The sequence below is a fragment of the Quercus lobata genome, chromosome 2, assembly GCF_001633185.2.
Source record: "Quercus lobata isolate SW786 chromosome 2, ValleyOak3.0 Primary Assembly, whole genome shotgun sequence".
In the NCBI taxonomy this organism is placed as follows: Eukaryota; Viridiplantae; Streptophyta; class Magnoliopsida; order Fagales; family Fagaceae; genus Quercus; species Quercus lobata.
The window spans coordinates 10,867,289-10,878,981 of NC_044905.1; the positions used below are offsets into that span (position 1 = coordinate 10,867,289).

The window sequence follows — 11,693 nt, forward strand, 5'->3', positions numbered from 1 at the left end:
GTGTGTATATATATATATATATATATATTTAATGCAGTTATGTGGTTAATTAAATTTTTTGTTTATTTAGAAACACATATATACATATATACAAGGGAGAGAAAAAGTTAAAATACAATGCATAAGGAATCATTCTTAATATTTTTATATGATTCTCATTCTCCCTAAGGAGTAGTTCATGCACCTGTTATAATACAGTGTGTGAACTTTATGGCTTATGCTATGAACATTCGTTGTTATATACTATAATGTAAGAGACCATTCTTCTTCTCAAAAAAATAAAAATAAAAAATATGCAAGAGACCATTCTTGTCTGTCCCCTTTTCTCTCAATTGTTACTATTGATAAATGAATAAATGGTGCCAAAATAATTAATAAATAAATAAAAATTAAGCCGACCATAGGAATGAGACCTCATCTAAGAGAAAAATGACAAATCGAGGAGGAATTTTATGATCCTAATGAAAGAGATAAACAACAAAGACTAATCCATCGAAAGAATCTAGTCAAAACTCACAATCAATGTAAAACACGGACATATTTAACAATTACATTAACTACTAAGTACTAGAATCAAACAGAAGTACAGAACTGGCTATGACATAAAAGTCCTACTATCTTATAGCTCTTAAAGTCTTTAACTCTTTAAAATAATAAATTGAACTAGTAAAAAAAAAAAAAGAAAAAGAAAGGGGGGGGGGGGGTCACCGACTCTATGATAACGAGAAGAATCAATACAGGAAAAGGGGGTATTTAAAAAAAAAAAAAAAAGACACGGACAGAGTGATGATGAAAAAAAAAGCAGTTTAGCATTAGATACAAGTGAAGTGGGAATGGTTCTCTGACTCTCTCTGGCCTCACAATCACAAAGCCTCTTTCTCTTGCACAGTTCCACGTGCTCCAGATCAAGCTTGGGAAACTCAAAACTCATTTGTTTTTAGGACAGGAAGCTAGCTAGATCAAAATCATTAACTTATAAAAGATGGGTCTCCCCAGTTCATTTTTGGGGCATTAAGAATCGGGTCCCATTCATTGGTTTTCGTTATAGTTGAGGAAATAGCTCTTAATTGAAAGAAAAGACCATACCAGCGAACCTTATCATGAAAATCTCATCTTATTTGGTGGCTACTATTGGTTCCACTTCCATTCTTCCACATAATTCACAGCTTAATTAATTTCAGCTTGGCCAACCATAAGCTAAACCATTTCAAATCCATTTATTTTCCCTCTATTTTTAACTGTTTATCCCATTTTGATTGAACAATACTTAGACACATTTTGATTTTATGCATACTTATTAATTATTATCCAAGAAATATAGTGCCCTTTCAGAGCATAAGAGTCATCAAAAAGAATTTCTACCTTTGAACTCTTCTCTGGTCTATAATAATTGATGTTTTTTTATAAGTCGACACCTAAACAGATTGAAACTTTGAAAGGAACATTGCCGTTGTCGTCCTTTTACCTAGTGTAACTCAATTCTATAATGACATATACACATAAAGTCATGGCTAAAATTTTTTGTTTTTACTTTTGATGTACGGTCAATTAAATAACATAAGGAGAAAAATCAACTCTTGTTAACCAACTTAAACTAATTAATCCCCCAAAGTTGATTCTATTGCCCAAATTACTTAATGACCATAATGAATGGAAAAGACAATTACTTCACCAATTCCCAATTTATTAATAAAAATATATCAATTTAAACTATTTTTTTATAATGAAAATTTTTACGATAGTAGACTTTAATTAGCTTAATTGGTAAAAATTTTATTGATTGAATAAAAAATTTATGAATCAATTTTTACATACGTTAAAAACTAATTAGTACCTTAATGTGATTGACTGAGTAAGTTGACCCACACGGCCAATTGCATGTTGTTTTGAACTTTGTGGCCAAAATATTTTGTTCTCATTCTTATTAATTCTAAATGTCCGGTTCTATTAAAAAAACAAACTAATTTATTATTACAAAAAAAAAAAAAAGGACTAAAATTGTTATTTTCACTTGGCCGCCCACGCGAGTACATGCATGCGTGTGAGACATGAGAACATCTCTCTTTCTTTCTCTCTCACATGGATCTCTTTATAAAGAGCTAGACATCCTGAGATAAACACTGCAACACTTGTACCCGACCAAAACCAAGCCGAAAAACACTACAACAAAACAAAAGCAGCAATTAACAATGACACCACCAAACATCATTCTTTCCTTTCTTTGCTGTTACCTCCTCCTCATTGCGAAACCACCGCTCACCGGCGCCGCCGGTGGCCGGTGGCAAGTCTTGCAAAACAACATAGGCATAACTGCCATGCACATGCAACTGCTCAACAACGACCGTGTCGTTATTTTCGACCGCACCGACTTCGGAAAGTCCAACCTTTCATTGCCCGACGGAGAATGCCGAAGAGACCCAGACGACACCGTTTTGAAAGTCGACTGTACTGCACACTCAGCTGAGTACGACGTCGTCACAAACACTTTTCGAGCTCTCTTCGTCCAAACCGATGTTTGGTGTTCCTCCGGCGCTGTAATGCCCGACGGCCGTCTGATCCAAACTGGTGGATACAATGATGGTGAACGAAGGGTCAGGATTATCCGGCCTTGTGCTACTTGTGATTGGCAAGAAGTTCCAAACGGACTAGCGGCTAGAAGATGGTACGCGACCAATCATATTCTGCCAGATGGACGCCAGATCATCATCGGTGGTAGAAAACAATTTAACTATGAATATTATCCTAAGAGTTCTGGTACCACTGGCACGTTCAATTTTCCATTCCTAGCTCAAACCAATGACGCACGCATAGAAAACAACTTGTACCCATTTGTGTTTCTTAACGTTGATGGCAATCTATTTGTCTTCGCGAATAATCGAGCTGTTTTGTTCGATTACAAGAACAACAAAATCGTTAAGACATACCCACAAATACCAGGTGGTGATCCTAGGTGTTATCCTAGTACTGGCTCAGCGGTTTTGCTACCATTGAAGAATTTGCAATCACAGTTCGTAGAAGCTGAAGTTTTGGTCTGTGGTGGAGCTCCCAAAGGCTCATATGCTCAGGCCTTGAAGAACAACTTTGTGGGTGCTTTGGACACGTGTGCCCGGATCAAAATCACGGACCCAAATCCCCAATGGGTAATGGAAACAATGCCTCTAGCTAGGGTCATGGGTGACATGACTTTGCTTCCAAACGGCAACGTTTTGATCATAAATGGTGCTGCTTCTGGGACAGCTGGTTGGGAATCGGGGAGAAACCCGGTTCTGAACCCGGTTATTTACCGACCCGATAACAAGTTGGGTTCGCGGTTCGAGACACAAAACCCGACTACTATTCCACGAATGTACCACTCCACAGCAATTTTACTTCGTGATGGTCGAGTACTTGTCGGTGGTAGTAACCCTCACGTAGGCTATTCATTCACAAATGTGCTTTTTCCTACAGAGTTGAGGTTGGAAGCGTTTTTTCCAGCTTATTTGGATGCACAATTCGCAAACCTGCGTCCAAAAATTGTGACACCAGCTTCACAAACCCAAATAAAGTATGGGCAGAGCTTGTTTGTTCGGTTCACAGTCACGGGAACACTGGCACCAAACTTGGTCTCGGTAACAATGGTGGCACCGCCATTGACAACCCACTCGTTCTCCATGAATCAAAGGCTTTTGGTACTTGTTACTGGGAAGGTGACAAGCCTTGGGAAATCGACGTATCAAGTTCAGGTGACGACACCCGGGTCGGGAATTCTTGCACCATCGGGATTTTATCTTCTCTTTGTGGTTCATCAAGATATTCCTAGCGAAGGCATATGGGTCCAAATCAAGTGACAAACTCGTGACTTTTTTTTTTTTTTTTTCAAATTTAATTATCTGTATTTGTTTAAAATAATTTGGCAAAACAAAAAAAATTGTAATATAATCAATATTTTGAATGCCAAACTACATAAGATATAGATTAGAGGTTGTTTTATTAATTATACTTGGTGTTATTATATATTTGTATACAATGTAAAAGTTTCCAATGAAAATTGTAATATATAATTGAATAAAAAGTCACGGGGATTTGTTGTCTCATTGCTTTTTGTTTTTTACTAAATTGCTTATGAATTATAAGGATAATAATACTACCATCACGACCAATACAGGAGTGAAATTAACGTGCCGCCCTTGTTAATTATATATACTAAAAAAATAAAAGAGTTGGTAGCCTCGGAAAATTTTGATTGTGGTAATCTGAATGAAACTATATACGTGAGAGCAAGGGATCACCCAACGAATGGACGAGCTCCAAGGAGGGAGGAGAGAGGAAGGCAAGAAAGATGCTTTCAGAAAAGTGGCGGTCTAGCAATTTGCTAGCAAAAGAGGTCTATGTACGTCTAATTATTTGAGATTCCTAACTAATGAGGAAAGTTTATATTAACTGGCATGCAATGTGGCTTTATTTATAAACGTCTAATTTTTTAAAATGTAAATTTGATTATGATATAGAAAGTGATAGCGATACAAAATTAAACACAGTTAAAGAGTTTTAAAAATTAAGACTTTTTTGGAGTATAACTATTTGGTTTCTATCGCAAATTATTTTCTTAACACGTACGATCAACTTGAAAATACCTTATTATTATCTATTAGACAAAAGCTATTTTGTCAACGTCAAAGTTTGTGCATGCGTTGGGACTTATTGTAAACATTGCGTATAGGCAAAAAGCAACCTAAGAAAGGAGCTGAAAAGAAGATGATGCACTAGCAGTACCATATCATTTACAAAACGGTGACAAAGGCAGAAACTGAACAAAGTTAGTTTAGGTTAACCAAACGAATGAGTTTGGATTACACGTTTCAGCTGGCATTCTGCGTTTGGCGTTTGAAAGGTGGGTCTTATGGCTAGGGCCGGTCCTATGGCCAAGGCCGGTCCTAGGCCTAGGCCACTTAGACCACCGCCTAGGGGCCCCTACTAGAGGAAGGCTCCAAATTTTGGGGGAAAATTTGATATATATATATATATATATATTTTTTTTTTTTTAAAAAAAAAAAAATTGGAGATATAGAAAAAAAATAATAATAGCTTTATATTTTTTCTCTGCTTTTAAGAAGTTCCAAAGAATTGAGTAATGGTAGAGATAATACAACTTTAAATATATGAGCTTACAAATAGAGTAATGCTACAGTTATAAACTATTTTACAATATTTTTTACAAATTGTTGTTATAGCAACTTCTTACTGGTTCTCATCTAAACTCACTGATAACATCACTTTTTTATTTATCTATAATCCTTTACAACATCATCAATTTGTAGATGTTTTTGTAAAAGAATTTGTATCTCTAGCATTTTCCCTTACAAATATATGTTTCATTAATCACAAGAGATAATTCAGATAGGAAAATGCTAGAAATATTATTAATTTATTTACTTGAAAACTTTACAAATTGATGTAACAATTAATATGATATGTGGACATCAATAACCTATTAAATGCATTTTTGAATTGCCCCACTTTGCTTAAGAGAGTATGTTGTGTGTAGTATAACTTGCCACACTCTCCCTTAAAAGTTACCATGGCTTTTGAATGGAGTTGTTGTGTGCCTTTGTGTTAGAACCCTTTTTCCTCTCCCTTGTGTGTATGTGTATGTGTTTGTTTCTCAAAAAAGAAAAAAAATTTGCATTTTTGAATTATTTTTTTTTATTAATGATACATCTTTGTAAGTCTCATATTATAAAATTTATAATATCCCTAACATCATTCATTCAAATGCTTGTTTATTATCTTCTTGATGTGTCATTAATCGCATTCATTTCTACATCGTTTGAAAGTATTTTTTATAGTAAAATTTGTTATAGCTTTAGCATTTTCCCCAAAAAAAAGCAAATTACAAAATGAAAGGAATAGATTTTTCTTATAAAAAAAATTATAATATTAAATACTAGTTAAATATTATTTAAGTGATAACAAAAATGCCCCATTTAATTATATCGCCTTAGGCCTCCAAATTTGTTGGGCCACCCCTGCCCATGGCAACTATGCACGTTTCAGCCAACTTCAAGATAAACGCAGATTATATATTTTGCTGGGTCTCACACGGCACTATTCATATTTAAAAACTGTTTTGCTACAATGTTTTCAGCAATAAGTTTTCAGTTTTCAGCAAATAAGCGGTATCCAAACAGACCCTAAGGAATCTTTCTAATTTTCTTTGGGTTAATTTTTGGGGATCATAAGTGCATATAGGGGTGTTCACTAAATCGCACAAACCGCACCAAAAACGTCCGCGAATGGTTTAACCACACTACACCACAAATAATAGTGCATCACACCGCATGGTGTAGTGCAGTTTGTGGTTTTATAATAAGAAAACCGCACAAACTGCACCCTCTCAATATATTAATATATTTATTTTTTTAATATTAAATATATTATTAATAGTTTAGTTTTCAATGAAAAAAAAAGTCTAATAACCCTAGCAAGTGTTGATTAAGAAAGCCAACCCAAAATAAAGAAAGATTAGCTCAATAGTTTAAAACCTGGCCCCCAAATAAAGGAAAAAATCAGTTTTGGGTTGGGCAAGTGTGGACACAAGGGGTCTTTTGGAATCGTCACCTAGTTTTTGTAAAGGTCTAGGAACTATATATATAGCGTCCTCTCGAGGAAGGACCTTTAATCTTACTACCAAAGTATGGGATCGGAGTTGAGGTACGCTCTTGGGAAGGTGTTAGGCACCCAAGATCACCCAACCCTAAGGTTGGTCTCCCATCATTGTGTCTTAATATTAACATTATTAAAAACTAGTTCAACACTTGTATTCTAAACTCACACACACACTAATCATCCATCTAACATACAACATGACATCAACATTCCTAAACACATATCATATCTATCCATAAAACAATAAAGAGCCAAACCCACAAAAGAAACCCTAGCATTCATCTAATATGTGAAAGACCTATCATACATCTAAACAAGGCAGCAGCCCCAAACATGGCAGCAAGCATATCATCAATAGCAAGCAAATCATCTTATGAACAAGGCATTAATATATTATAAAACCTAATCATATATCTAAGCATGCTTCATCATATCATCAAAATAAAACCAACACAGATGCATAAACATTTTTAATGCATGACTTACCCTTTACATACCTTTCAGCAACACAGCACCTGTGGCATTAATGCATGGACATGTGAATGAATAGCATAGTGTCAAAGCAAGAAACAAACGTAGAAACCCTAATCTAAGCATGTTGAAAGACAAACAAGCATGTGGGGCAAAGGCATAAAGACTTATAGAGCCTAAAACATATGAAAAGAAGCTAATCAGAACAAGTATGTGAAGGTAGGAACAAAACAAAGAAAAATTAGGGTTTCTGAGCAGCGACTCATGCACGCAAGAACAGGCCTGCGTACACATAATCAAGCCTATGTGTGCAGGTAAGATTATGCGTACGCAAGTCCTTGCCTAGAAGACCTAAAAAACACATAAACATAGCAGAAACGAAAACCCTAATTCTAACAACCAAACATGCTCAGAATATACAAGAAAACATAAACCTACTCTAAACAAACGGTTATAACACAAACAAAGCAAGAAAAATAGGTTAAACAGTAAAAGAAAGACTAAAAAAAAAAAGAAAAAAAGAAAAGAAAGATTGAAGCTTGATCCCTCAAAAAGGAGTTCCCAAACTTTGAATTTGATCATTTCTCTCAGTCAACTCTATCACAAGTCATTAAACAAGCAATTAGCAACGTTAAACTAAAAGGATTGCGGTAAGAAGAGGTCTCAGTCAAATAAAATTGACTTGAAAGTGTTTTATGAAAAACTCCCTTTTGATTCACTATTTTCTAGTGAATTTTAGGTTTTTCCTGTGGGATTTCTGTGTGTTTTGAAAATGTACCAAGTAAGACTTTTTATAGTTAAAAAAATAGGATTTGGAACAGCTCCCAGATAATGTGGGATTCATGCCAAACCTCAGCCATTATTGCAAAAAAACTTGTCTTTTCCATGATTTTGAAGACCTAGCTATGTATGCAAGATTATGCCTACATACGCATGCTTTGACCTGTGTACACAAGCTTCTGCCCACGTACGTGGACCGAGGGCTACTTTGGTATTTTATTTCCAAAAATAGATTTTTGTGCATTTAAAAAGTGATATTTTCCATTTTAACACTCCTCAAATCAATTTGATTGGGTTTTAAACTGGCCTTGGGCCTTAGAGTTCGAGCATCATTGAGGAACAGGGGCATAAGCTGTAAGGAGTACAAAATGCGGTGTCTACAGCAGAAAAAGCCCAAAATTTGAAAAATATACCAGTTTCAAATCGTTCAAACCGCATCTTATACATCAAACTGCACATGTGACAGCAAAAATGAGGTGCGGTTATGATTTTGGCTAAACTCTAAACCGCATCACACATTTGACCGCAAAAATAAGGTGCGGTGCAATTATGATTTTGGCTAAACAACACCACAAAGTGCAGTGCTAAAAATGACCGAAAACCGCACGACACCTCACCGCAATCACCCCTAAGTGTATATATTAATGGACCATCCATTGCATCTCCATGGAGGACTCAAGTTCTATTTTCAGATACTACCAAGCAAGGCCAGCCCTAGGCCTAGACCATTTAGGCCATGGCCTAAAGCCCCCTAACATAGAAAGACCCCCAAATTAAAATGGGGCCAGCAAGTTTTTTTTTTTTTTTTTTCTAATTTTCTAATTATAATAAAAATAAATAATAATAAAAAGCGTGTAATTTGCTCATTTTTTTTATTACATTGGTCTTATAAATTGAGATGTCCGATCACAATAAATAAATCAATATTCATTTATTCTTTTCTTAAAATGTCACTTCAGTTTGTAAGTTTTTTATAGTAAAATTTGTAGTACTTTAGCATCTTCTCCACACACAAAAATTATGAATTAATAAAAATACAACACAATCACCAATTCACCATTAAGTGAATGAAAAATGCTAAAACTAATACAAATTTTATGAAAAAAAACTTACAAATTGATGTGACATGAATATGATTAGTGTCACTCAAACAATATTATAAATGAATGTTTTGAATAACTTTTATTTATTGATGACTTGTCAATTTGTAAGACCTACATAGTAAGTATCACCAGCTCACTTTGGGTGTGTTAGTCTTATAAATTAGTAAGAATTAATAATAGATTTGAAATAAAAAAATTATAATATAAAAAATAAAATAAATATCATTTAAGTGATATTTAGATATAAAAATGCCCCTTTTAAATTTTCGTCTTAGGCTTAAAACTATCTTGTGTTGGCCTTGTTACCAAGTTGGTAGCTCTGTGTCAGTTTATATATTCAGTTCAAATGAGCTCCTAGAGATATTAGGTGGTGTTACTTTATGCTATTTTTTTTATAAAAAAAAATTGATATATAATATTTTTTATTAGTATAATCTACCCTTGAAAGTATGTTTGCACACAGAGGGTTTGTTACATATGTGTATATTGTTATTGTGGAGCCCGAAATCTGAGATCCCAGCCCACTTTGTGTTAAGGGCCCAAAAACCTGTCCGATAGAGCCCAACCGCCGAGGACGCGCAATGCAACTCCCTGAAGGCCCAAGAACGTGGCCGAGGACGATCTCACGCTCAACACCTCACAAAGCGCCTGAAGAAAATGACAAACTCAGTACAAGAGCAGTACAAACGAGAAAGCTGCCAACACCATAATGTGGAGCCTAGTGCCTGACAAACCCATGCTCACACCATGATATCCAGCTTTTCCCAACCACTCTGACGTATGGATTGATAAGACGAGTAACTACTCCAAACAAGGAAAAACGGACACGTAGGTGAAGAACGGGAAGAAAATACTAGTATAAAAGGGAACGAGAGCTGAGAGAAAAGGGGATCCTGGAAAAAATGGAGGAAGAATGATGAGAATGTAATGCTCCTCGGACTAATTCCGAGGAGCCAAACCTTTTGAACCACATCAATGTAAGGCTCAGCTATACAGTCCAAGCCTACCTATGTATGAGTTCTCATGAAACCAGAACCAGACCCCTTCCCAGCGCCCAAGGGCATGCCTTTCCAAACCCACTCTCTACAAATCGTATTGTTCGGGCCCTTTATATACGAACCCAACGTCATCCTTGGGTCATTAAAAGTTGTGTCCCTACACTCAATATATTCATTTTTTAAAAAAATTTTGTTTAATTTAAGTTTCTTAATGATCCCTTGAAAAAATTTCCTAGAGCCACCACTACTTAGAGAGGCAAATCAAGTTGCTCATCTTTAAAAAACAAGTATTTTGATTGTTTGTTCTTGGCTCTACCCCATCTTTTTTTTTTTTTTGATGTATTAGCTCTTGAACAAGCTAGGATTTTGGTTTCTTAGCTGTTGTTTCTGATTCTTTTGTTAATAAAATTGTTGATTAAAAAAAAACATGTGGCTTAAGCTAAAACACGAGGTACAATTTCCGTTTATACTAAAAATCGATTAGTGTCTTAACTTGATAATAAGAGCGAAATCATCGAAAGCACATAGTGCCTAGACCACGGCAACCCAGCATGGACACAAAAGCCATAGCATGCTCGCGTGCACACTGCCAAAGCCATTGGCAGCCCAACATGGTTGAGAATTGAAACTCTATCTATCAAAAAATAAAAAATTTGAGGGCAAAAGTCAAAAACATTAGCAGCATGATCCATCATAATCCATGCCATGCATAAGATGAAATTGTCCATCAAGGCCAAGCGAGGTGCAACAGCTAGCAGCTAGGAAACTTCCAGGATTGTCCCTATGCCTACAAATTATGAAATCTTGAAGATATGGGATTCTATTTTATAATTTTTTTTTCCATCTTCCCTTTATGATTGCAGAGATATGTATTTTCCACCAAAGTAGTTGTTTCCCTCAACTTGGGTAATGGGCTTAAAATCCATATACGCATATATAATGAAATGTGTTCGTTGCACATATCTTTATTCATGTACTCGTATTAAATTCAATGCATGGATAAATCATGCAATAGTCAACCAAATTAAAATAGATTGTTATTATTATTATTTTTTCCTTCAAGATTCTGTATTAAGGAACTAATGCAAAAGAAGAGGCAGTGACTAGTTTTTCTTGAGGCTTCTTCAGAAAAACACCACATATTGGATGGCCATTAGCAAAGTTGGTGGTACCTGTTTTATATTCTATTTTGTCTTTTCTGATGTACAATTCCACATTTTAATATCAGCCATCTAGTTTGTACGTACCTTCTTTCATTCCATCAAATTGGCTGCTAATAATATTTCCTAGCTACAGTTTATTCAGATTATCAAAAAAAATAGCTACAGTTTATTCAAGCCGTGTAGTTTTAATTATTTATGCCCTGCATTATCCTTTGAAAGAGGACCTTTATGATTCCTCAAACAAGTAGTAGCCAACATAGCCAGTGTTTAATATGCATAGTCTTGTTAATTTCAAGGGAAAAAAACTAACAAACAAAACAATAACAACAACATTCTTGAGAGAGAGAGAAAAAATTTTCTAACGCGGTTTATATTTATTTATTAATTTGATAGTGTAATATTTGTCCATAGCACAAATTACAAAATAGTTGAAAATACTATGGCAATTCGAGCATATGTGTATGCATAACCAAAACAAATTGGTCCACTCTTCAACAAGTTGATTCCCTCAGTCACATGGTGCTATCCCATCA

General features: G+C 35.1%; 1 protein-coding gene across 1 annotated transcript; it reads left to right on the plus strand.

Annotated features, from left to right (window-relative positions):
- Positions 1–2,106: 2,106 nt before the first annotated feature.
- On the plus strand, positions 2,107–4,066 carry LOC115977730 (aldehyde oxidase GLOX). The gene has a single exon (XM_031099749.1). The coding sequence runs from the start codon at positions 2,190–2,192 to the stop codon at positions 3,825–3,827; it is 1,638 nt and encodes a 545-aa protein (XP_030955609.1). The 5' UTR covers positions 2,107–2,189; the 3' UTR covers positions 3,828–4,066.
- Positions 4,067–11,693: the final 7,627 nt, after the last annotated feature.

Bases quoted from the DNA above. Each gene is read 5' to 3' on its own strand.
- LOC115977730 (XM_031099749.1), top strand. From the start codon at position 2,190: ATGACACCACCAAACATCATTCTTTCCTTTCTTTGCTGTTACCTCCTC.